The 27,995-nt window shown below is 43.9% G+C and overlaps 1 protein-coding gene across 1 annotated transcript; it reads left to right on the forward strand.

Annotated features, from left to right (window-relative positions):
• On the forward strand, positions 1 to 27,774 carry adora2b (adenosine A2b receptor; the record flags this gene model as incomplete). Its single annotated transcript, XM_084319830.1, has 2 exons — positions 1 to 347; positions 27,015 to 27,774. The coding sequence occupies exons 1-2, from the start codon at positions 19 to 21 to the stop codon at positions 27,772 to 27,774; spliced, it is 1,089 nt and encodes a 362-aa protein (XP_084175956.1). The 5' UTR covers positions 1 to 18.
• Between the last annotated feature and the right edge of the window lie 221 nt (positions 27,775 to 27,995).

A 27,995-nucleotide genomic window follows, 5' to 3' on the forward strand; every position in this document is an offset into this window, starting at 1 on the left:
TGTAACGTATTTGCTGAGATGAATAATATCAAAGATTTCTATATAGTAATTGAATTGATAATTGCTGTTTTGTCAATATCCGGCAATATATTGGTTTGCTGGGCTGTCGCGATCAACACCACTTTGAAAAACGCAACAAACTACTTTTTGGTGTCATTGGCTGTGGCAGATATTCTGGTCGGTTGTCTTGCCATTCCTTTTGCCATCACCATAAGCCGTGGCATAGATTTGGACTTCTATGGATGTCTGTTCCTGGCATGTTTTGTCCTGGTGCTGACACAAAGCTCCATTTTCAGCCTTCTTGCCATTGCAATCGATAGATATTTGGCTGTCAAAATCCCTTTAAGGTGAGTTTTATTTTTCTCTTTTTTTCATCTTGAGTGAGTGTTTTAACTTGCTTTGAAGCTCTTAGAGTTCTTCTATTTAGGTTACAGCCATATAGGGCATGTTAATAACGTCTATTTGTTGGTAGTAGTAACCAAGCTTATTAAACAAAACATTGTTGTTATATTGTTTTGCAAAATGTTTATCAGAGAGCGTATAGTGAAGCCCCCCTTCCTGTTTTCATTTCTTTTTTAACCTTTATTTATCCAGGAAATCCCCAGAGATTAAAATCACTTTATAGAGACTGCCCCCGGCCTATGGAACATAATTAAATTCTAGTGCCAGAATTGAATAAGATCAAGATCAGGAAGTATCAGCAGGCTAGAGTTTGTCTTGTGTGTAAAAATAGCCAGGTTTCTAATCAGCTGTTGATTAAAACTTGGACAGATAATAGGATCATAATGTCTTCCTGCGAGACAAATCCTCAGTGAGCATCTCCCACTCTGAACCTTGTTGTGCATGTGGACCAGTGCCTTGCAAATGTATTGAGACCCTTCACCAATTCTCACATTTTAATTGAACTACAAATTATAATTGACATTTTGACAAAAAGCCCTGATACTGAAAATGTATCATTAGTTTTATGTTTGGAATTATTTTGAAGGGGGGGGGGGGGAGACGGAAATATGCTATTTGCACAAGTATTCAACCCCTGTGTTCTGGAAGCTCCACGTGTGTGCAGATGGAAATCTGTGCAATCAATGACAAGTCTGTGACCCTTGAGTGGGCATTCGTGAAGTATACGTCTGTCTCTCCTGCTAGCAAAGCAAAGGCCAATGCCCCTCAATCAATACATTTGAATGGGAAGTAACTGGATTTGAGGTGTACAGTGGACTCTCCATCAGAACACTCAAACACATTTAGATATGTAGTTGGCTTCTGAGTGTTCGTGTTGACCAGTTCCTGAGTGTTCTTCACCAGTTCATCACCTTCCCGTCACTATAACTGAAAGTACAGATAGGTGCAATTTCAGTGACTTTTTCCATAGTCCAATAGCACTATAAACAATGTAGCAGTAGAGATCAAGTAGTAGCTCTCAAAAATCATCATCAGCATCAACCTTTATTTATTCTCGAAAGACAATTGAGCTCACCCTCATTTTCAATGTCGTCCAGACTTTACAGACATTTCAATGCACACATTTCTACAATATAACAATAATAAATATTAATAACTATCTATATAGTACTTTTCAGACACATGGACCGCAGTCCATGAGTGCACCACAGCAATTAGTATAAAATGAACATGAGCATAAAATCAGCACACAAATGGACAGAATAAAAAAACAATGCATAAATTGCAGACATAAGAATAGGTATAAAAGACAATAAAAGTAGTGCAATGTAGATGTGCAGACTTAAGAATAGGCATAAAATAAGTACAATAGTACAATGTCGCTTGAAAAATGAAATCTAGAATCTAGAATGGCTCATGTTCGTGGTTTTAAAAAGTCATAATTTTACACCTTGTTTGTTTAGCTGATCTGTAGCTGATCAACGCCACACATAGCTACCTCACAGCCTCGCACGCAGGCTGGCTGGCTTTCATTCACCTTCCCCTCCCCGGCCGCAATTCTTAAAAAGATGCAAAGGTCTATCATCTATAGCTCTGAGTCTGAGACATTAGAAGAAGCCGTTGGATCAATACCTGGTTATTATGGCGTGTCGTTTCTTTGATCACTCTGAACCTGTCACCAGCCTGAAGCCTGAAGACACGGAGAAGGTATTACTGTAGTTAGCATTGGTAATAGATAAAGGATGGGGGTTATGATCGGTTGTTATCACCTGGACGTTGTTACGCTATGCATCCTTGCTGCTTGTATTGGCCTCTAAAGAACTGCCCATTGCTTTCTTTTTTTTTTGTATTTTTTTTTTTTGTATTATTTTTTAAACAGACATATAAACAAACATGACAACACACGATAAGATATACAAGCATTAATTAACAGTGCATATCCAATGAAATTACCATTTAGTCAAATGTCTTATACAGGATATACCCCTAATACCTGTTATCTAAAAACCTACACACATATGCTCCAGAACTGCCCATTGCTTTCTGGTCATAATATACCCTACAATCCTCTGTTCAGGGGTAGAAGTTAAAGACCGGGCTGAATGGGGGTGTTTGGGTGTCATGCAGTAGAGTAGACTATAACCCCCATTATAGCCCTCCTTCAAACTCTGGCCGGTGAGAACAAATTAGCATTAGCTTAGGCTGGAATGTACCTGCCAGCGGAGTGGGATAGTAAAAATGTCCCTTCCTGCCTATGAATGGAACCCAAGCTCTGCGGGAAATAAATCACATTTAAATCCCAATTTCACAAAAAATATTGACAAGTTCACGGCCGACTTGTTTCGTCGCGTTCTTTGCATTAAAAGCCGTGAACGCGACATGAGTGTTTATGGTTTCGCTCCTAACCCCAACTGTAGCCCCACAGCCCACACACTGGCAATAATGAGAACCGTGTGTGTTCAGGCTCACGTTACTCCTCTATAGTGACTCCTTGTGTGTGTGTGTGCGTGTGTGTGCGCGTGTGTGTGTGTGCGTGTGTGCGTGTGCATGCATGCATACAGTACGTGCGTTCATGCTACAGTGCATGTGTGTGTGTTGATGTGTGTGTGTGTGTGTGTGCTCAGCCACAGTGTATAGTCCTTTGGGTCCCAGATAAGAGTGTTTTCACAGATGGCTTCAGTGGAAGTGAAATGGCAGAACCGACCAGATGCTCCTGACCCGTGTGATGGTGACACACACACCCTGTTGAAACCCATTTGTTTGTCTTTTGCAAACATTTCCCAGGGACAGATATTCCGGCCATTTCTTCTTCTGTGTGTTTAAGACGAGAATCTCTAATAACTTTCGACAAACCTTATTTTGGTCTCTTAGGTCCTACTACACTTTTCTTTCTTTTTATAATAATAATAATAATAATAATAATAATAATAATAATAATAATAATAATAATAATAATAATAATAATAATAATAATAATAATAATAATAATAATAATAATAATGGCTTGGATTTATATAGCGCCTTTCACATACCCAATTCGCTTTACTATAAAAGGGGGGAGGGGAGAGGATAATGGTGACCTAAACTGAGAAACAAATTACAAAAACAGAACAGAGCAAACAGAACAAAACAACAACAGAACAAAACTAATTAGAACAAACAGGATGAATAGGATGCTCAGGAGCATCAGAGACCAGAGGCCTGGGTGAAGAGGTGGGTCTTCAGGAGCATCAGAGACCATAGGCCTGGGTGAAGAGGTGGGTCTTCAGGAGCATCAGAGACCAGAGGCCTGGGTGAAGAGGTGGGTCTTCAGGAGCATCAGAGACCAGAGGCCTGGGTGAAGAGGTGGGTCTTCAGGAGCATCAGAGACCAGAGGCCTGGGTGAAGAGGTGGGTCTTCAGGAGCATCAGAGACCAGAGGCCTGGGTGAAGAGGTGGGTCTTCAGGAGCATCAGAGACCAGAGGCCTGGGTGAAGAGGTTGGTCTTCAGGAGCATCAGAGACCAGAGGCCTGGGTGAAGAGGTGGGTCTTCAGGAGCATCAGAGACCAGAGGCCTGGGTGAAGAGGTGGGTCTTCAGGAGCATCAGAGACCAGAGGCCTGGGTGAAGAGGTCGGTCTTCAGCAGGTTTTTAAAGTGGGCGAGAGAGTTCGCATTGTGGATGTCCATGGGGAGGGAGTTCCGAAGGGTGGGCTGATTTTAGCGACACTAAAAGCCCTGTCCCCGAAGGTCCACAACCTGTAGTAAGCCTGTGTCAGAGGAGCGGAGATTCCTAACGTGCGTTTGTTAGTGGTTAACGTACCGTTGTATTCGTTCGGTACACAGCCGTACTGAACCTTAGGTCCAGTACTGAAACGGTTCGGTACGGATACGTGTACCTTTACACCCCTAGCTGCCAGGGTTTGGTGCGGGTGAGAACCCTGGTGGCAGAGTTCCTGTGGTTAGAGAGAGTGAGCGTCACATACAACAAGCACATCTGCATCATGCCTGCGGCTGCCGTGCTGCGCTGTGTGACTAAACTGATCTCAGGCTGTTGCTGTTTCATAAGGACAGCCGGTCAACCTGAGGGCGTGAGTGAATGTCACAACCTTCACCCACCTCCTTTCGCCCCTCAACCTCCCTACTAACTTAACCCTTTCACTACCACTACTCCCTTACCACACTACAGAAGGTTAACCCTTTCACTACCACACTACAGAAGGTTAACCCTTTCACTACCACACTACAGACGGTTAACCGTGTGTGTGTGTGTGGTGGTGAAAGGGTTAACCTTTTGTCGTGTAGCTCTCTACCGAACGCACAGAAAGGAAACTGGTATCTTAACTTCTTGTCTGACTCTGGCGTGTCGTCAGGGTGATCGTCAAGTATCTCAAGTATCTCAAGATACTGACAGCCAGCCTCCTTGTCTTGCTATGTCTCACTAAGGGGCCCAGATGGTGCAAGGGCACCTTCAGTCGTTGGCCCAGACGTTGGAATGGGGCCCTGTGTAAGGATCTCAGGCTGCATGTGCTCCTGTGTGGCTCAGTGGGTAGAACGCTTGGCGCTATGAGCATGGCACTAACACTGCCAGGGTTAGGGGGTTTGATTCCAACCGGGGCCACCCATACTGAAACATATACTGAAACATATACTGAAACATATACTGAAACATATATGCAGTCCTTCCACTGTGCAGCGCTTTGTTTCCTAGTGGCAGAAAAGCACTATACTGAAGAAAGACAGTGATTCATTAATTCATTCATTCACTCACTCACACACTTACTCACTCACTCACTGGCTCATAGGGGTTAAAAGAACTACGCTGTAGCTATCGGCCAGGCCTAGTTGTGGCTTAAATGTTGTTAATAAAATGTTTTAATCAATTCTAAAACTCATAGGCAACCAGTGTAGAGACACTAAATTAGCGGTGATTTAATCCCGTCTCTGAGTTTTGGTTAGCTGCTGTGCTGCTGTTATCTGGAACCATTCTATGGCTTGTTGGTTAAATTAGATAAACAATGTGTTATAATAATCACAATGAGATGAAAGGTATGTATAATCCTACATTTTTGATCATGTGACTGAACTAGCTTTTTAGTGTGCTTCTCAAGGTTTAAACTAGGGTAAAAGATGACGCCTATGCGTTCTCAGACACAGACTCAGCATTTCGTAAGCCAGCTGGTGGTGCTGACCACACCTCAACCCATTTTCTGTCCAGAATAGAAAGTACAAGATGACAGACGTTATACTAGAAAAGTGCGCTCAGTAGAGCACCAATCTCCACCAGGCAGCAGCCACACATTTCTTCTCTCTGACAGAGCAATCAAACATGCCTACAATATTTAACAATATTTAATTCAGACACCACCCACTACCATTCATTATAATTAGGCACGACAGTGGCTCAGGAGGTAGAGCAGTCGTCTGGTAGTCGGAAGATTCCCGTTTCAATTCCCGCTCCTCCCGGGCAGCATGTCGAAGTGTCATTGAGCAAGACACTTAACTTAACCCCTAATTGCTCCCGATGAGCAGGTTGGCTCCTTGCATGGTTGCCTCACTCCACGGTGTGTGAATGTGAGTGAATGTGTGAGTGAATGGGTGAGTCAATCGGTGAGTGAACGGGTCAAATGTGAGGAACAAATTGTAAAGCGCTTTGGATAAAAGCACTATATAAATGCAGCCATTTATATTTAGTTACTGGTATCTAGGGCTGTCACGATTCGTCGCCCATGTCGACGTCATCGACTATGAAATTTCGTCGATTTGCATATTATTGTTCGTATTGTTAATTGTTGCCTTTTGCGGTGGAAATGGCAGATGTTCAAAGTCATAACATGTGCAACGTGTAATCTAACTAATAAGCAGTGAATCAAGTTCAATAATAATGCAGGACCTCTTTAGGGGGTCTTTAATCGGCATGCAACGAACTGGACATGCAATTGGAGTGGCACACACACACACACACATGCATTGTCTTTTTCTCAGTCGCCGATGCGATAGAGTCTCTGCGCCTAACCCATCCCGTCGTCCTTCCCCCCATGGGCAGCCGGGAGCAGATAGGGCGTCAACGTGAGTCGCGCCCCGGGGGACCAATCCAAGTGCTCCTGTCCGTCTTCGTCAAGGACGCCACAGCGTTAGCGATCTGTTGTTGTGCATGTTTTTCCATTGGGTTTCTCTTATCGGGGGGGAAGCCCTTGCGAGCACGGGGAGAACATGCAAACTCCACACAGAACGGCCCGGGAGATACCCCACCTAGGTAACTGGCATCATGGAAACCTGGTCCCCAAGCGGGAATCGACCCCTGGACCTTCTTGCTGTGAGGCGACAGTGTTAACCACTACACCACCGTGCCGCTAAATTCTTAAAGGGGACATGTCTTGCTATTCCTTTCACTATTTGGCAACTTTACACAATTCCTGTGAGTCTATGGAACACATCTGTAAAAACAAAAAATTCATTGTTTTGTATTTCTAATCAAGTACTCTAAAGCAGCATTTTTCCACTTCAAGATTTCAAGCTGCTTTGGGCTGGGCTCCGCCCATAAGCGCTTTGAGTGACAGTCACCCACAGTCAGACAGAGGCAGACTGGCAGACAGAGAGAGATATAGGCCTTGTCCAGACTAACACGATTTTGATCTGTTTCGTTTTCGTTTCATTTTAAGGTTTCCGTAAAAACGAAAACATCTCAAGATAATAAGTGCATGCCACAAATTTACAAAATAAATGTCTTTCCTGTTTCTTTTATTTTGAAAACCCAGACCGGAAGTGTTATAGTGTCTGTTGCTAGCAGCTTAACTTGTGTCGGCCTGTTCTGTGCTTTTCGAGCTAACGTAACGGCATTAGTTTCCAAAGGAGAGGAGAGAAAGACCGCGGCTCACATGCAGCTCAAACTACCTGTTGGAATAAATTGATTGATTGATGTTTAACTTGTCCCTGTGTGTGTCCAGTCATTTCGACTAGCAAACGTTGTCATAACGTTACCTCAGGATACCACTGTATATTGTATTTAGTTGGTTAGCTATTTAGCTAACAGCTTTATTTACTAAATTATGGAGGCTTTTTAATCGTCAAAGTAAGAGAGGATTTGTCATGATCAACTGAAGGCGTATGCTATGGAACAATATGTGCTTGGGTTTTCAGAAAAAAAGGCCAGCTATGTGACGCTAATCTCTAGTTAGTTTAAGTTTAAGTCTAGCTTCTGTAACACAAATGCAACTACTCTGATGCCATTGTTGTTTAATAATAACTCCCGGTGTTTAATAAACACTTCTAGCCAGGACATATAAGACATATTATGTATCATGTTTATTTCTTTTTGTCTGGGTTTGCATGCGGATTAACACATCCACCGCCGTCCACGCTGTAAAGCGTTATTGCCCGCCATGCTTTGACCGCCAGATCTCGCTGTACAGCGTTATTGAGATCAATATTAAATTTTTTTGCCATGGCATTCATAATTCATATATACACCTCCGACGCTGCAGCTGGACCCTACGGCTCAATACGCCGCCTGGTGGATGGTCGGGCGAGTTACACTCGAACAACAGGAAGTGGGAGGTGTGCGTTGATTAAATTCATCCGGCCGTCAGACATTGTTGCAAGGCTCCCGACAGACACTATAGTACATATCGATCGCTTTATAAACTTAATAATCGATATGATTTCGGCGTTTATTGCGACATACAAACCGGAAATGGACCTAGGCGATCGACGTCCTATACTTGGGATATTTCACCGGCAGTCTCTTTGACGCACGGTAAGAGGACGCTAACGTTATTTTCAGCCCAATTGTTTATTCATTTCACTGCAAACCATCTGATCAATATATCACCCATACTACATAAAGCATTTACTGACGATCACGGAATTATAAACGACCCCCCCCCCCCTTTCCTCCGCGCATGATGACGCATAACGTATACAATCATATACAGTTGAATTTTTTAATATAGCGTGTCTAGGGAATAAACTGCAATCGATAATCTATATATGCGTTTAGGCCTATAACTCACGTTCTAGGAATTACTGCAGAAAACGATAAAAACATACTTATATTCTAGACCAGGGGTGGGCAACTTTGTATATGGTGAGGGCCACAAAATGTCCACAATCAATCTGGGGGGCCGCATTGTTTATCGGCAGTCCCGCCAGTAGTACCCCATCACTCAAATAGCCCTAATAGTCACAAGGTATATAAACAATTATAATTTGTTGTAACTTTGTTTTTATTCCATTTCAAATGCATTTAGTAATGCAATTTCAACTTTATGAATTTATAAACAGCTGAATTTAAAAGTATTGCTGTGTAACCCCAAATATATACAAAAATTATCAATTATAATTAAGGCTTCTAATAAAATAAATGTATGAACTTAAAGCCCACTGCTCAACAAACACAAAGCAGCATTCCTGCTGCATTTCACTACAACAGTAAATCAAAAGTTCAATAATAAATGATTTTGTTAAATGTATAAACTTTTATCCTGCTACTAAACAAAACATTATAACACTGAAATGCATGTTATGGATATGAAGCACTCAGGAATGTTTTGTTTAGTAGCAGGATAAAAGTGTATACATTTAACAAAATCAAAAAGCACTTTTGATTTACTGTTGTAGTGAAATGCAGCAGGAATGCTGCTTTGTGTTTGTGTTATTAGTGTTATCTGAACACTACAAAAGTAAACAAGTAAAGTGCAAGTAAAGTAAAGTGCAATACTACATGCCTCCCATTGACCCTTTATCAAACTGGCATGACATTCACCCTCGCCCCACAGTGGGTCAATATGGTTATAATAATAATAATAATAATAATAATAATAATAATAATAATAATAATAATAATAATAATAATAATAATAATAATAATAATGGTCCCCTCTCTACACCTCTCCATCATCTCCCCCCCTCTCTACATCTCTTCATCATCTCTTCCCCCCTCTCTACACCTCTTCATCATCTCCTTCCCCCCTCTACACCTCTTCATAATCTCCTCCTCCCCCCTGTCTTTAATGAGACACTTGTGGTCTCTCCATTTGGCGCACAATAGCAGGAATGTCAACTTCAATGTTTGTGCATGCAATCTGCATCAGATGAAATAATGTTTCATCCGACAGCCTGTTTCTCTACTTTGACTTGATGTGCTTCATGTTTGAGAAATTGCTCTCACATATGTATGTGCTCCCAAACATACTGGCCAGTGGCCATAGAGAGGGCAAAGTCCCTGAGGAGTGGGAAGCAGGGCTCAGGTAGCAGTTTCCAAAACGAAATTCCCCTCTCATTTCTCTTTGCTTGAAAAAAAGGATCTGACTGTAGCTCGCACAGTTCAAGCTGCAACGGTGGGGGCTGCTCTGACACCGTAGCGGTGAGGGGGCCGGAAAACAGCGCTATCCGTGACTGCATGCCGTTGAAATCTTCAAACCGATCATTGAATTGCATTTGCAGTGTTTCAATGTCGCTCCTGTACTTTCCGACGGCTCAGCCATCGGATTTCTGTGTGTAGCTGCAAGTCGCCATAATCAGTGTCCATCTCTTCCAAAAAGGAGACAAACTTTCTATGGTTTAGTGACCTGTTGCCTCCACGAATTAGATTGGTAACCTTGGTAACCAAATCCATAACATGGCTGTAGTAGTCAAGCTTCTTGGCACAGAGAGCCTCCTATATCAGATAAAAAAAAAGAAAAACGATTTAACGACTCTCGCATATAATTTGACTACACTCGACTCGCATTGGTCATTATAGTGACCCACAATAGATGGAAATTATGTTAGCGAACTTACCTGATGTATAATGCAGTGCAGCATTGGACACTCAACGCCACTCTGCCTTAGAAGCCCGGCGAATCCTGTGCGTTTTCCTTTCATTGCCGGTGCTCCATCGGTAACAACAGCCGACAGTTTATCAAAACCCCCATATTGCTGCACGACACTTTCAACAGCGTTTCATATGTCCACACTAGGGCTGACCCCTATTAGTCAAATAGTCGACTAATCGATCGAAAGGAGCCATAGTCGACTGCCAACTCTTCTTAGTCGAATACAATTAAAAAAAATAAAAAAATAAAAAATTATTATAATTTTTTTTATTTTTTTATTTTTTTTATATTGGCCTGGGGCCGCATGGAACGTCGGTGAGGGCCGCATGCGGCCCGCGGGCCGCCAGTTGCCCCTCCCTGTTCTAGACGGTATTAACACAACAATGTATGAATGAAAAAATATAACGTTCCTACATCCTGAACGATAGATAATCGATGTTGAATGGGCCATAGTAATGTCAATTTAGCAATAAAATTTAAAAAGTTATAGTCCTGCAAAGAAGGTGAACATCTCCATAGGCTTACAGTGGTGGCAGACTGGCTATATTGATGGATATAAGTTATGGCAGGGAATGTGTTAAGGGAGATGCGCCATCGGTTCAGGAGAAGACGCGTATCGCTTGTAAAGATGGTGACGCAATGGGGGGTGTCTTCAGGCGTCTTCAGAATTGCGCACTCTGGGAGCTGGTATCAGAAAGTATCATCTTCAGGCTGCCAGAACGCAGTTCCGTGTGGCAGAACGGTGGAAACGGTCAAATACTTTGCCTAAAACGACCAAAATCGTTTTAGTCTGGACATGGCCATAGAGAGATTGAGGGGGATACTAATTAATTTCGCCGCGGGGGGACATAATCCCACGGGACAATGCATTGGTAACTTGTTTCAAATGCCAAATATACCCCTGTGAATATTATTGCACGGATCGGAATACGGGCGCGCGCGTGGGAGTCAAATATATTTTGACAGTGATATGCGAGTGGAGAAGCTCCAGCCCTGCGCGCGGTCGGGAGGTTGTGTGTAAATACGTGTGTTTTCCCCGAGAGAGAGAAGCTCCTGCTCCGTGTCCCCCTCTCTATCTCTCTCTCTCTCCCTCTCTATCTATCTCTCTCCCTCTCTCTCTCTCTCCCTCTCTATCTCTCTCTCTCTCTCCCCCTCTCTATCTCTCTCTCTCCCTCTCTCTCGCTCGTTCTCTGCTGTCTCTGTCGGCACCCGCTTGAGGAAGTGTCGGTATTTCCACTCGCTCTGTTGTTGAGCGAATGGTTGCGCTACAACCATAGAGGGGGCGTTACTGCAGATCAGCTCCGTGCTGCGTAGGATAGCGAGTCAAATCAGAATAGCTTAGTTCACTGGGGGAGGATATTGTCTCAACTGAATTGGAGCAATCCGCCAAAATGAGAATTGGAGACACAGACCCCATTGATACAAACCCCCATTGCTAGGAAACAATGCTAAACACTGGAAAAGATCATTTATAAACCACTATTCGTGATTCTGCCTAGAGCCAGGACCTCGACACAGTGCGCGTTTCACTCGCATTTGATAACTTCCGTGATTCACTCCAGCTGGAAGGGAGGGGCCTTCCCCCCCACCTTAAATTTGAGAAGCTATGACAGCTCTTCAGCCCTGCGTTCTACAGCCTGTGACACCTCCTTTCGTGAGTCGCGCTGTTTCTATGTAAACTCCCCAAGCAACGGGTCCGTCTAACATGCTTTACATCAGGGGTCGGCAATAGGCAGCCCGCGGGCCAAAATTGGGCCGCCAGCAATAATATCTGGCCCCTCAGATTATTTAAAAAAAATTCAAAAAAAAATAGATTTTTTTTTAATCAGACAAACTAGGCTAGGCTATATGTTAGCTATAATGTCCAAATAGAGAAACTACCACCACCTAAATAATGCTTATTATACTTTGTTTTATCCATGTTGAGAGTGAATAACAGGTATAGGCAGCGAGGTGCAATGTAGCGCTTGCTCAACATGAAAAAAGTCGGTGGACAGCGCCTGGTGCTGAAATAACAAACCAGAAACACCAGTTCAGTAAGTCATTCAAACTTTATAGTTAATAGTAACAATGCAATTAAACTGAAGTCAAATCAGAGCAAAAAATGCTGAATCTGCTTCAAGAAGATGCGCTACATTAGGTATATAAGGAATTACAACGAGACACTTATTGACTAAATAAAAAATACAATTAGGCTTTTAACCCTCTAAAGCCGGGCGCAACACTAGACATGTTTTGTAAAACATTAAATATCTTTGGATTTATTTGTGATAAAGACTTGCTTTATTGTAACCGAATCGATTGTCATCTAAAAATTTAGTGCATCTCTCAGAGAATGCGCGGAATCTTGAAATATCTAGATTGGTTGTTTTCCCTAGACTGCATCTAATCCACTGTATCTATCCATTTATCATATATCTATGTCTGTCACTATAGCCAATGGAAATGCTAGAAATGGTCACGTGGACTGGGAGAACCAATAGAAAATCCCTATTGTTTCTCAATAGTCCAGTGCGCTCCACAGAAAGGGCTGTCAGATAGACGCATTGGTTGCGCGTAATGTAAGATAGACCAATAAGAGATGGGCGCTTGTCTCTGGTTTTATAATAAAATGGCAAAAAGACAAAGGTATAATGTTCAGTGCAAATGTGTATGTCGTTTACAGTTTATTATGCCACCTATGCAGCTCGTTTATTTTGTCCATTATCTGCCTCTGCCACAAATGTATGTCTTAGTTATAAGGTGGTCTGTCACAGAGTTAAAATGTTTTCACTATCAATATATATTAAATTAGCCATTGTTTTTGTTTCCGGCCCCCCATACGATGGCTTGGAAAAAATGTGGCTCTCGGCCAAACTTAAGTGAAGACCCCTGCTTTACATCCTCGCCATTCCTGTATGCCCACGCGTCGCGGTAAAAAACCTTAACTAGCGTTAGCTGCTAACGCTACCTAAGCTAAGCTAGCTCACAGGCACAGGGGAAATCAGTTTCACAGAGTTCCAATAGTGAGGAAAGGGGGGGGGGGGCTCCCTCTCTCTTTCTCTCTGTACGTTCAATGATGATGATCAATGAAGTAGCCAAACGTTACACTATAAAAACGAACTGGATAGTTGATGATAATAAATATTTCATTTCATTAGCAAAAATATTGTAAAATCATCAAGTCTGCTATAAGCTATTCTCCCTCTTGTGTGTGTGTGTGTGTGTGTGTGTGTGTGTGTGTGTGTGTGTGTGTGTGTGTGTGTGTGTGTGTGTGTGTGTGTGTGTGTGTGTGTGTGTGTGTGTGTGTGTGTGTGCATACATTTACTATAGGTAAAACTCTTTTTGACATGGATTAGGCTAATTAGCTTTAACAATCCTGATTCCTGAGCCTATTTTATTCAAAAGGAGGATATTGATTTTAATCGTATCTCCTGTGCTGGCACAAGCAAGCACTACCATAGCGTGGAGTGGAGAGATAACACACAAATACATATAATAATTCATGGAAATATACTAAAAAGCTATTTATAATTTTTGGCCGGTAAAACAATCTCTCTTTATCTAAAGCTAAAAAGGATGAGGATACTCGTTAAAGATTTTGAAATATTCAATTGCAAATAGAATCAATTGTTGTTTTTCTGGTAAATGTATCTTTTTTTGGAATCAATTAATCCTGTACATGAAACAGAAACAAGTGAACCATCCTATTATATTTTCAAGAACATCATGTAATAGAACCTATTAATGTCTTTCATTAAAAGACTTTAAAGCGGCAATAACTATTTTCGGACAGTTTTTTTTTTCACATCTTCAAAACCTCTTGAGACCACCTGCCATCAGAAGGTCTCGTTGAGTCGTGGCGTCCTCCTCAAACAACCCTGTGCTGCCAGCGGCCAGTCTGTAATTTTTTTCAACTTTTTCTCCCCATTTCTATTTTTCTCCCATCCCAATTTCGTATTATCCAATTCTACCCTCCCCTGTCTCGAACGTTGTTAGACCATGCCTCCCACTGGTCAACTGTAGTGAGGATAGAAGCCTTGCATCACATGTCCCCTCCGGTACACGAGGAGGCAGCCGTCGCATCTTTTCACCTGTACAGCGCGATCTCTCAGTGGCGAGGAGTAACGCGTGGGAGGCTCATGCTGCCCCCGATACTTCCTGATTCTGCTGTACAGGCGCACCAACCGACCTGTAGGAGTCGCTGTCCACAACGTCCGATCCCCACCCACCGGCTTTCCCACCCTCTAACACTGCCAATTGTGTTAGTATGAACGACCAGCCATGCCGGAAGCAACGCCGAGAGCTGGGCTCGAACACAGCATCTCCTGCGTTAGTGGCGAGCGCCTTGCCCACTGCGCCACTTAGCCGCCCCCCAGTCTGTTGTTTTTGTTGACAAAACAAACCGTATTGTATTTGTAGGTTAAGTATTTACCTACATTCGAAAGTATTGAGTAGTTTGTTTGTTATTGCAGCTTTAAATAGTGCATTGTTGAGGAAAATATAATGATTTCCCTTCCCCCCCAACTGGATTTGCTGGTCTGTCTGGTTCCTCTATTGGTAATAGTTCATGACCCAGATAAAACCAACGTGAGCTACTGTAAGTGATCCAAGGATTATCGTAGTTTGGAATTTCTATCAAGGGAAAGTAGGTGTAATTTTCCTCAGTAGGCCTAGGTTTACCTTTGTCAAGTGGAACATGTATTGAAATGTAAGGGAATGTACCGTAGGAGCGGGGGAACCTGTCTAATATGTTTGGGCTTGAAATGTTGATACAGCCAGCTGCCAAGGCATGTGCTTTCATGGGGGACTGTCATGTACCTGAACGCGTTCAATGATTTTTTTTGTCAAATCAGTTGTGCAATAGTCACTTTTGGTGAGTTGTTTCTATACAATTCAGTTATATGACATTTAGGTATGACACAGGACTACACAAGCATTTTTAGTATAGAAATGTGTCAACAGACTAAAGCAGGGAACCACAATATTTTGCATACGAATTATGCAGAATGTAATATCATAACTGTCTATTACTTTTCTTGCAATTGAGCCAATTTTCCTTAGGTACGGTTTTGAGGTGTGTGTTCAACAGAATGTAGTATCAAAAACACATTCACAAAAAGTATGGGTTACTGAATGCTGAACTGCACTATTATAATCACTAAGCCAGACCTTACCTGTGTCCCTGTATCACTTGTCTCTGCTGCCCTTTGATTAAAAACCTTCCCTATGTCCATTTTCCTTTTTTTTGGGCATATTTCAGTTAGTCACAGTAAAAGTCACCTAGTAAAAGTGAGATAATTGACAATATCAAAACATGCTAGGGCTGTACCGAATAGTTCGAAGCTTCGTTCATAATGTTGACATTCGAATTCTAAATCAACATAAAAATTGTAATAAATTTTTTTTTTTTTACATTTTATTTGCTGTCTGTGGTTCTATATGGGTTGTGGCAATATCTATTTTACAAATAATATTTTACAAATAATCACAACAAGTTATTTTCTTAAAGTGTCCTTTTCCTTCCTTTAAAGTGTCCTTTTCTTGTGTGTTTAAAGTGACCTATGGTGCGTTTGTGTGTGTGCGAGTGCAGAATGTAAGAAGCTGAGCCTGAGTCTCTCTGTTCTTGTTGCGTGTATACGGAGGCGCTTGCCTGAGCGCAGCACCTTGAACAGGCTATTGTTGGGGTGGTGAGGGTCCTTCATTATTCTGCAGGCTCTGGATTTGCACCTCCTATTGTATAAATCCTGCAGGGGTGGTAGTGTAATACCTGTAGTCCATTCTGCTGAGCTCTGTAGGGCCTTCCTACCCTGGCCTGTGCTGTTTCCAAACCAGGCAGTGATGTTCCCAGTCAGAATGCTCTCTACAGCCCCGGAATAGAAGGAGTGGAGTATCTTCCCTGATACTCTGAACTTCCTTAATTGTCTCAGGGGGTAGAGGCGCTGTTTCGCCTTTTTTACCCGTGTCTATGTGAGTTGACCATGTCAGGTCCTCTGTGATGTGGACTCCCAGGTACTTAAAACTGCTCACTTTTTCTTAAACTTTCCTTGAGTTACGCCTACTACTACCATTGTATAGTGTACCAATAGTTGAGGACATAGCGTCTGCAATTAACTAGAGGTCTGCTCTACACAGAGGGATGCTCCGTTTTTAAATCCAAACGTTTGACTGCTGGGAGCTAGAGTCTGTACTGTAGCACACAACCTCTCAACAGATTTGATGTTCTTGTGTTTGACGTACATGGGGCCAGACGTGGCCGTTAAACAGACCAGGGGGGTCTGGTACAGCGCAGTTCCTTGAGCACCTCCTCCACAATGAGGATGTGAGTCTCCTCCTCCTCTCTGTGGTCGGACTCCGGGTGAAGTCTCTGACTCCGTGAGACTTCTCAAACTTCACTGGGTTCTCCCGTCACGCGTAGATTATACTCATCATCATGGCGTCCATGTCCAGGGCAGTAATGACATTCTACTGCTTAAAGCCATCTTCGCCCACTTCAATCTGATCTTGGGGCTTGAAGAAGTCATCCATCAAATATTATTTGCCAATATTTTGTGAGCAGAATGCAAATGTGAAACAGGCCTCTTTGCATACATATATAGTGGCTGGTTGAAGCAGCAGTAAATACTGTATGGTGAGTGAAGAGGTCTGTGGCCCCGGGCAGAAGGGCAGGAGCAGAGAGGAGAAGAGAAGAAGAGAAAAACAGAATGATGCCAGCATGCTGTTGCCAGAGCTAATTCATTTGGCCATCCAATACCTTGGCTCTGAAACACCAGCAGCACAATCAGAGAGAGAGAGACAGAGAGAGAGAGAGAGAGAGAGAGAGAGAGAGAGAGAGAGAGAGAGAGAGAGAGAGAGAGAGAGAGAGAGAGAGAGAGAGAGAGAGAGAGAGAGAGAGAGAAAGAAGATAGAAAGAAAGAAAGCAAGAGAGAGACAGAGTGAGAAAGAAAGAGAGAGAGAAAGAGGGAGAAAGAAAGAGAGAGAGACAGGGAGAAAGAAAGAGAGACAGAGGGAGATAGAAAGAAAGAAAGCAAGAGAGAGACAGAGTGAGAAAGAAAGAGAGAGAGAAAGAGGGAGAAAGAAAGAGAGAGAGAGACAGGGAGAAAGAAAGAAAGAAAGACAGAGGGAGAAAGAAAGCAAGACAGAGACAGAGGGACAAAGAAAGAAAGAAAGAAAGCAAGAGGGAGACAGGGTGAGGAATGGACCCTCTAGAAAAGGGACGCTCGTGGCGTACTCGCCTTTTGATTGACGGATGAGGGAAGGTTAAGAGGAAACACAGGTATGGAGGAGGTGAGCAGGACCTGTGTATTATTGATGCCACCTGAGGCTCTGGCTTCCTCCCTGCAGGGGGTTAGGGTGGGCGGAGGGGCAGAACTTAGGGACCCACTGAATAATTGACTGTTGCACCATTAGAGTCCCCCATCAGCATCAAAGGCCTCGATGACTAATGGTCCTTTGAGACAGGACGGGGTAAAGGGAAACGCCACGCTCTGAGACCCATTATTTCCTATGGGTTGACTAGGTTCCTCGCGCCTCCAATAGAAAGGAAAGGCAGCCAGTCAGGCAGAGGAGGATGAAGGTGATACTGGCACTATCACAATGTCCTGATTTCTACTAACACATTTCAAACCAAATACACAATCCCAGGTATATATATATATAGGCGGCACGGTGGCGTAGTGGTTAACACTGTCACCTCACAGCTAGAAGGTCCTGGGTTCGATTCCCGCCTGGGGACCAAGTTGCCGTGTTGCCAGTTACCCAGGTGGGGTATCTCCCGGGCCTTTCTGTGTGGAGTTTGCATGTTCTCCCCCCGGTTTCCCCTCCGGATAAGATAAACCCAATGGGAAAAAACATGCACAACAGATCGCTAACGCTGTCACGTCACTGACGAAGACGGACAGGAGCACTTGGATTGGTCCCCGGGGCGCAGCCCCAGACTGCAGCCCTTATCTGCTCCCGGCTTCCCCCTCAATTTCATCGGCGACCCAATAATTGCATGTGTGTGTTCCTGTGTGTGCCACCCATCGCATGTGTGTGTCACTGCATGATAATTAAAGACTTCTTCAAAAAGTCCAGTTATTATTATTATATTATTATTATATATATATATTAAAAAGATTATGTAGTTTACATACTATTTTGCTCTCTGTGAAATTTAGTTAGATGTGCCCAGCGGCCGGCGCAGCACAAACCGCGTCCAATCTGACACTCGTAGAAGAGAAGGACTTGGCTAATTATTAAAAAGCAGCCAAACAAACCATGTAGTCATAACAATGATTTTACTATCAAATTTCTGCGTGTGTAAAAGTTGTTTGATAAGACTGACAGATATTCATATTTGCAACCAACCACTTCCTCTTGGCCTTTGGTTTCCATGCTCTCTGACAGCACGACTGGTCTTATCTCACCTTCTGATCAGAAAGTGACACTGTATGTGTCTGTGCTGCTGCAACAGAGGAAGTCAGGCCCAGCCAAATTGGCCTTCTTAGCTGAAGCTTGTCGGTGTGTGTGCGACTGTGTATGTGTGTGTGTGTGTGTGTGTGTGTGTGTGTGTGTGTGTGTGTGTGTGTCTCAGAATGTCTTCAGACTAACAGCTCAGAAGGAAACCACCAGGGTGTTTCTATGATGGGGGATCAGGATGATAACGGCGCGAGTCAAGTCTGTTATTAATGCTGTTATTTATACATTGTATGCCAGTTCTTAACCACAGATGGTTGTGAGCAGGGGAGGAAACTAACTTTTTGGCTTACTAGCCAACTGGCGAGTATCTGATTTTTTTTACCAGCCAAACAGATTTTTTACCAGACAAAAAAATCGCTAATTGTGATAATTACTTCTTTGTATGTCAAGCCGCGTCAATGTTGTGTATGCATCTGGGTAGGCACACTGTGCCTTTAAGACAGCACGGTGGTCTTACGACAGTGCTGTGAAGTACCGTCAAGTGTTGTGGTAACGTCAGTTGGGTTGGTGTGCTGTTGTGCACAGTGCACTGGTTGAGCTAGCCCCTTTCGTGACTGCGATGTGCAAGCCAGGGGCTTTTGAGCATGAAATAAAATGTCTAACCTTACGTCGTAGTCCGGTGCTTTTTTGGAAACATTATAGTCATAACAGATACACCTAGCTGGCTGCTTTGAGCACACGGGGCTAACGTTAGCTAGCAAGCAGCTATAGCTAAAACGCTAACTAGAAGCTAACCACTGTATACAGTTCCAGTAGACTAACATTACACCTCTGTGATTTAAATGTGTCCTTAGTAACTTATACTCGAGGGTTGTACTAGGGTTGGATGCAGTTCCCCGTTGGTCAGTCTGTCTGTTTTCCATCTTCTGCTGTGTTATAGTTATCTGTTTGCGAGTGCTCCTGATGGCTAGCCTAGTACCGCAGGACTTTTATTATTATATGTCCGCGGGTTGGCCAGTACTGCGCAAACGTTTATTAAACATTATATGTCCGCGGGTGGTCTTGTGCAGTGCTCTCGTGGCACTGTCAACTAAAGCGAACACTCAGAAGACGCGCACCGTTTGCCAGTGCAGTGATTGCAGAATGTTTTATTTTTTTGTATACTCGCCAGCAGGGGAGGAAACTAACTTTTTGGCTTACCAGCCAACTGGCGGGTATCTGATTTTTTTTACCAGCCAAACGTAAAAAATACTAGCATTTGGCCAGTAAAGTGGCCTAATTTCCTCCCCTGGTTGTGAGCGTGGGCACGTTATTTTAATCATTTATTTTATGTCCACAGACGATAACAAACAGGCAGGGGACATAAACATTGTAAATGCAGTGAGACATTAACCCTTTCACTACCACACTACAGAAGGTTAACCCTTTCACTACCACACTACAGACGGTTCTGTAGTGTGGTAGTGAAAGGGTTAACCTTCTGTAGTGTGGTAGTGAAAGTGTTAACCGTCTGTACTCTGTAGTGTGGTAGTGAAAGTGTTAACCGTCTGTAGTGTGGTAGTGAAAGGGTTAACCTTCTGTAGTGTGGTAGTGAAAGGGTTAACCGTCTGTAGTGTGGTAGTGAAAGGGTTAACCTTATGTAGTGTGGTAGTGAAAGGGTTAACCTTTTGTCGTGTGGTAGTGAAAGGGTTAACCTTCTGTAGTGTGGTAGTGAAAGGGTTAACCTTTTGTCGTGTGGTAGTGAAAGGGTTAACCTTCTGTAGTGGTAGTGAAAGGGTTTAAGGGTTAACCTTCTGTAGTGTGGTAGTGAAAGGGTTAACCTTCTGTAGTGTGGTAGTGAAAGGGTTAACCTTCTGTAGTGTGGTAGTGAAAGGGTTAACATTGGGCTGTGGCTTGTACTGCAGGCACATCTTTCCAAAATCATAAAAATGGTCATGAACCAGTGATGTTCATAATAGTGTTTTCTTATTTATTTACATTTTATTTCATATATTGAATTTAGTTCCAACAGCGTGTTTGTGTTTGCGGACATACAATATGTAGAGCCTGATTGTCAGACAGACAGGCGTAAAGATTAAGCTTAGTGGGTGAAACCTGTAAATCTTGTTTTATAGTAAAAAATGACTGGTCATGGTTCATGGCTACATTTCAAGTACTGTGTGGGAGACAGAGTGGTCCGCGGAGACATGCAGCTTCCCCCCGAAGCCTCATTTCAGTCCAGCATCACTGTTCTGTCTGTTGTTATATTCTCATGGGGTGACCCTGGGCGTTTTATCAATGTAAATTTGATGTTCTATTCCGGCAACATCTGCACAGTTGCTCTCACAGAGATATAGGGGTCAGATAGAACTTCCTCCAAGATCTTCGCTGAGTCAGAACCCTATCCACACCAGAGTCAGACCCTATCCACACCAGAGTCAGAACCCTATCCACACCAGAGTCAGACCCTATCCACACCAGAGTCAGACCCTATCCACACCAGAGTCAGACCCTATCCACACCAGAGTCAGAACCCTATCTACACCAGAGTCAGACCCTATCCACACCAGAGTCAGACCCTATCCACACCAGAGTCAGACCCTATCCACACCAGAGTCAGACCCTATCCACACCAGAGTCAGACCCTATCCACACCAGAGTCAGAACCCTATCCACACCAGAGTCAGACCCTATCCACACCAGAGTCAGACCCTATCCACACCAGAGTCAGACCCTATCCACACCAGAGTCAGACCCTATCCACACCAGAGTCAGACCCTATCCACACCAGAGTCAGACCCTATCCACACCAGAGTCAGACCCTATCCACACCAGAGTCAGACCTTTCCACACCAGAGTCAGACCCTATCCACACCAGAGTCAGACCCTATCCACACCAGAGTCAGACCCTATCCACACCAGAGTCAGACCCTATCCACACCAGAGTCAGACCCTATCCACACCAGAGTCAGACCCTATCCACACCAGAGTCAGACCCTATCCACACCAGAGTCAGACCCTATCCACCCCAGAGTCAGACCCTATCCACACCAGAGTCAGACCCTATCCACCCCAGAGTCAGACCCTATCCACACCAGAGTCAGACCCTATCCACACCAGAGTCAGACCCTATCCACACCAGAGTCAGACCCTATCCACACCAGAGTCAGACCCTATCCACACCAGAGTCAGACCCTATCTACACCAGAGTCAGACCCTATCCACACCAGAGTCAGACCCTATCCACACCAGAGTCAGACCCTATCCACACCAGAGTCAGAACCCTATCCACACCAGAGTCAGACCCTATCCACACCAGAGTCAGACCCTATCCACACCAGAGTCAGACCCTATCCACACCAGAGTCAGACCCTATCCACACCAGAGTCAGACCCTATCCACACCAGAGTCAGACCCTATCCACACCAGAGTCAGACCCTATCCACACCAGAGTCAGACCCTATCCACACCAGAGTCAGACCCTATCCACACCAGAGTCAGTAGTGCTACTCTTTGCATTTCTAAAGACCAACAATCATTTCAACCACCTTTTTGGCCGTTGTTTGGACACCCTGGCCCAATGGCCAATAGACAGCTAATGGGCATTGAAATGTTTAGTACTAGGTCAGGCCTGTCCGACAGCCAAGCCAGGAGAGTCCAGCTGACCACTGGGTTTCCTGATGAAGAACTGGGATCTAACTCACAATGACCTCACATCTCTGTAGGTCCAGGAACACAGAGGGAGGTCTTTGACATCTAGGGAGGTCTCTGACCTGTCAATTGTCATTGCTGAACACACGCAGGAACACAGAGCCATCCTTAGACTTTTTGGGGCCGTAGGCAAAAGAAGTTATTTGGGGGCCCTTCCATTTTTACCTTAAACCAGATCTCCACACCATTCAGCTGTTTCAACATTTTGCCATTCGATTAAATTATGTTTGACACGATGATTGATATTTTGAGGAACACTCTGATTGGCTGACTGACCTCCCTACAACCAATAATAAAGAAGGCCTTGATTAAATAATTGCACTACTCATTTGGTCGTCATACAGAGATGTATTATTATAGGTTGGGAGCCCTGTTACAGGTGGGGAGAAAAGTGGCAATTTTTTAACTTGATTTTGAGGACTACATACTTTTTTTGCAAAGCTTATCTTTATACGTTATGCTTATAGCACATGCATACGCCTGGTCTCTTTTGAAAGATAACATTCTGAAGTTACTCTTGCAAAAAAGGAAAATCACTTTTAGTGCTAATGAAATAGAGTAACATAGGGCTGAACTTGAGTTGAACTTGAACTTGTGTACTCACATTTTTCTGTAGCAGTTGCCAAAATAATTAAAATAATAATAGGTATAAGCTGGAAAACACTGCGGATCAATAGCCTGAAGTCTTATGTAGTACAGGTCCACATTTTATAAAAGTCCGTTCAGTGGTTCTCAACTGGTCTAGCCTCGCGACCCAAATTCTTTAACCACTTACCACTATGATTTATTTCAAATTTTCTTTTTTGCAGTAATACACAATCTTTCATGCACTGTTAAAAACATGAAATAAACAAAAAAAAGTGCAACAAAAGTGCAACTAGGGCTAAAAACCCAATGAAATAAAATAATAATAATAATAAAAATAATAATAAATAATATATGCTTCTTAGCAGACTTCTTAGCTTAACATAACTGTAACTGAGGGGTACAATTCCCTGACTGTATTAATAAGTATGGTATCATTAAACCACTACTGTCTTATGTACATTACTACTGGCCATACAGTACACAGGTATATGATATGAACACCTCCACAATGACACGGTTCCACACAAATCTGGGTTATAATAATATTTATTAGCAGCAATGATAGTATATAACAATACTTTACGTAGGGTCGCGCTTATAAGGCAAGGAATGTGCATGAGTAAATCAATAACGTAAGTCCATTATCATATTACGCAGGAGATAATGAATACCACCTGTATCTTAGGAATTATATCTATGGTACACTAGTAAGGCAGCGGGAGATACTGGTAGGGTCCCTCCGGTTGTAGGCCAGCAGGGGGAGGAAATGTTCGAATGCAAAGTCTGGATCAACGGGGAATCAATAAACTCCAGCTACGGGAGTCGGTACATTACTCCCTTGATCGGCAGACGAAAGCAGCAGCTGTAATCCAAGTATGCGTGCAGCATAGGTGAAAGCCGGCCAGCCTCTCCCAGAGACGGGCTCGAGTGATGTTCCTCACGGGTAAATCCCACACAGTAGTGGGTGTAGACGATTCTCCTCCGCTCCAACAGCCACAGGACCAAAGCAATAATCCAGCTGGAAAGGGCTCTGCATTCACCGGTGTAGATTCTCCGGTGCGCGGTACTTCACATTAACTAGGTCGAACTTGACGTTATTCCACTAAGCTCTGACACTTTACTATCCTATTCGCACGCGGTTATAAGTGCTCTATTTAGACGCAAGGTTGCTCACTTCACTTGGTCGTTGACTCGTGATGAAGGCTTTACGTTTGAGGGTAACGCGTTTCTAGGTTAACTCGTTCGAGAGTAACTTGACTTTAGGCTAAGTGCTGCTGTATCCACCTGCGACGTATTTATACGTACGGTGAATAATCTAGTACCAGCCTTATTCCTGTCTCGTATTCTTGCGCCGAACCGGGCATGTCCAGGCAAGCCTTGGCGGTGACTTTGAACTAGACCTTGGGGGTATGGCAGTGGCGCCTAGTGGATCGCTATCCAATAGGAGAACGAAATATTATGGTCTGTACTAGGTAAAAGGGATATTCCGTGTATATGTACAAAGAATACACAAGGGATATCAGACGATATACAAATATTATGCAATATATATCAAGTAGTAAATATATATATTCGGTTTAATCTGATCCTTCGTAACAATAACAGACCTACAGTAAGGCCCCGTTTAGACGGAAACGCTAGCAGGTGAATCCGCAAGAATATTTTTTCAGATGTGCCTTTCGTTTATACGGAAACAGCGTTTTTACGGGGTGAAACCGTAAAAAAGTGAGACCACCTTCCAGGGTGGAATTCCTAGAAACGGTAAACCTTTGCGCTCTCGTCTAAACTGTCAAAACGCATAAAACGATGACGAAAGGGTCGTCAAGGCTCTCGTCGCGCCTACTGCTTACATCACAGGCATGCGCCAGTAGCCTAGAAGCGTAAACAAAGCATGTCTGATTCTATCCATGGCGATCACCTGAAGGCTACATTGGCAGTACTTTTAAATACACAAGAATCTGTCCCGCGGCTATCACAACTATTATGACTGGACCCACTGTCTGTGAGTGACTCTGCTTTGGTCCAATCACATTCCCCACCCACACTCTGCGAATCAGAGGCAGAGTAGGGCGGGTCTTCACAGCACGTCATGTGACATATGCGCCAATCGTGTGACAGCGGGGCTCCGTTGTCTCGAGTTGTTACAGCGTCGTCTGCACGGAGAATTCCACCCCAAAACGCTCGTCTAAACGCAAAATTAAAAGTGAAACCGCAAGACGACTTTTGCGGTTTCTGTTCAGACTTCCATCCCAAAACGCTTGTCTAAACGTAGCCTAAGTTTGGGGGAACTAATGGGATAACTGGGGTTGCAACAAAAGTGCAACTAGGGATAAAAACACAATGAAATAAAATAATAATGGGGCGCCCAAGTGGCGAACCATGTAACGCGCTGCGTCGCGGCACGGCCGACCCGGGTTCGATTCCCGGACCCGGCGTCATTTGCCGAATGTCTTCCCCCCGCTCTGTCTCTCGTTCTTCCTCTCTCTCTCTCTCTACTGGACTGCCCAGTAGTAAAAAGCGATAAACACTAAAAAATAAATCTTAAAAAAAAAAAAAAAAATAATAATAATAATAATAATAATAATAATAATAATAATAATAATAATAATAATAATAATAATAATAATAATAATAATAATAATAAATAATATGCTTCTTAGCAGACTTCTTAGCTTAACATCCCAGGGAACTAATGGGATAACTGGGGATGTTGTTTGCTCCTGACAAGAGTCTCAAAGTCTGGGGTGATGGTAGACAAAGCAACTCTGAGGTCATGCTCAATGTCCACTCTGTTCCTCTGCTTTGTCTTCAGCTGGACCAGAGCTGAGAAGCCACTTTCACAAAGATAGGTAGTGCAAAAGAAATATTATATAAAAAAAAAAATCATAATTTTTTTTAAACTTTTTTTTATTTTTATTTTACACACACATCCGCAACCCACTCAAAATGGCCCCGCGACCCACTTTTGGGTCGCGACCCACCAGTTGAGAAACACGAGATCCGGGTCAACCGTGTGCCAAAAAAAAAGCTCTCCGGTATTCCATTTCCTCATCCACGGCCATTCATTCGGAATGTTTTTCACTTCTGGTTTTCGCTCATCAACTTTCACCTAGATCCCTTATTCGTACATCCCCACGTGGGGTATCATTGGAAAGCTACACTCATTGGCTACAACCCTGACCGCAATCGGCGGATGATTGGCAGAGTTAGAGCGTCGAGAGTCCGGGGTGGTAATCTGACGCTCGCGAGTAAAAAGTTGCACGCCTGACATATCGTCATGTAACTCGAGAACCGAGGTTCTCACATACCACTTTAACATAACCTTTAATCAGAGCAGCATAACTGGACCACACACCACTTTAACATAACCTTTAATCAGAGCAGCATAACTGGACCACATACCACTTTAACATAACCTTTAATCAGAGCAGCATAACTGGACCACATACCACTTTAACATAACCTTTAATCAGAGCAGCATAACTGGACCACATACCACTTTAACATAACCTTTAATCAGAGCAGCATAACTGGACCACATACCACTTTAACATAACCTTTAATCAGAGCAGCATAACTGGACCACATACCACTTTAACATAACCTTTAATCAGAGCAGCATAACTGGACCACACACCACTTTAACATAACCTTTAATCAGAGCAGCATAACTGGACCACATACAGTACCACTTTAACATGACCTTTAATCAGAGCAGCATAACTGGACCACATACAGTACCACTTTAACATGACCTTTAATCAGAGCAGCATAACTGGACCACATACAGTACCACTTTAACATGACCTTTAATCAGAGCAGCATAACTGGACCACATACAGTACCACTTTAACATGACCTTTAGAGGTCAATGGAGGATGGAGGCTTGAATGCTCCCAAGCACTGGAATACACAAATGTAGAATGCATACTTTTACTTTAGATACTTAAGTACTTAAGTCTGGCAGCGTTGCATTAATTTAATTGATTTATTTTACATTTTATTTTGGATTTCCTGGTGTTTTTGTCTTTGTTCTTGATGTACTGTGATGTTTCTTCTTGCCTTGTTTAAAAGAAGACGTGTGCGGCCCACGGGGACATTAACGTGTGTTGTTGTCGGGCCTCACAAACACATTTGATCTGATTGGATCTGCTCTCCTTCCAGGTACAAGGAGCTGATGACCGGGAAGCGAGCCAGAGAGATCATCGCCATCCTATGGATCCTGTCGTTCGTCATCGGCCTCGTCCCCTTCCTGGGCTGGAACCTGAAGGACTGCGACCGGCCGACCCACAACAACGTCTCCGGCGGAGAGGACGACGCCCCCGGCGCGGACGAGCCCGTGGAGGGGGGACACTTCCTGCGGAGCTGCGTGCTCACGTGTCTCTTCGAGAGCGTGGTGGACATGCACTACATGGTCTACTTTAACTTCTTCGTGTGCGTGCTGACGCCGCTGCTCATCATGCTGGGCATCTACGTGAAGATCTTCACCGTGGCCCGCCGGCAGCTGCGGCTGATCGAGCTCAAGTGCAGCGTGGGCGGCGGGGGGGGTGGGGGCAGCAACGGGGACAGCCACCACCACCAGGGGCTGCTGCAGAAGGAGTTCCGCGCCGCCAAGTCGCTGTCCATCATCGTGGGGCTGTTCGCCTTCTGCTGGCTGCCCGTGCACGTTCTCAACTGCCTCACGCTCTTCTACGGGGACGTGCAGAAGCCCGACTACGTCATGTACGTGGCCATCCTGCTGTCGCACGCCAACTCGGCGGTCAACCCCATCATCTACGCCTACCGCATACAGGACTTCAGGGACACCTTCCGCAAGATCCTGACGCGCCACGTCCTGTGTCGCCGGGAGGAGCTGTACCGCAGCAGCAACAGCACGCGGGGCAACAGAGACCACGTCCACATGACCATAGACCCCCTGCTCTGAGCCCCCCCCCCCCCATATCCTCTTAACCCTTCCACTGCCACACGACACAGACGGTTAACGGTGTGGTAGTGAAAAGGGTTAACCTTCTGTAGTAGTGTGGTTGTGAAAGGGTTAACCCTTTGGTCGTGTGGCAGTGAAAGGGTTAACCTTCTGTATCGTCGCTGTGGTGAACGGGTTAACCCTTTGGTAGTGTGGTAGTGAAAGGGTTAACCCTTTGTCGT

This window comes from Notolepis coatsorum, assembly GCF_963971535.1.
Source record: "Notolepis coatsorum genome assembly, chromosome: 8".
Lineage (NCBI taxonomy): Eukaryota > Metazoa > Chordata > Actinopteri > Aulopiformes > Paralepididae > Notolepis > Notolepis coatsorum.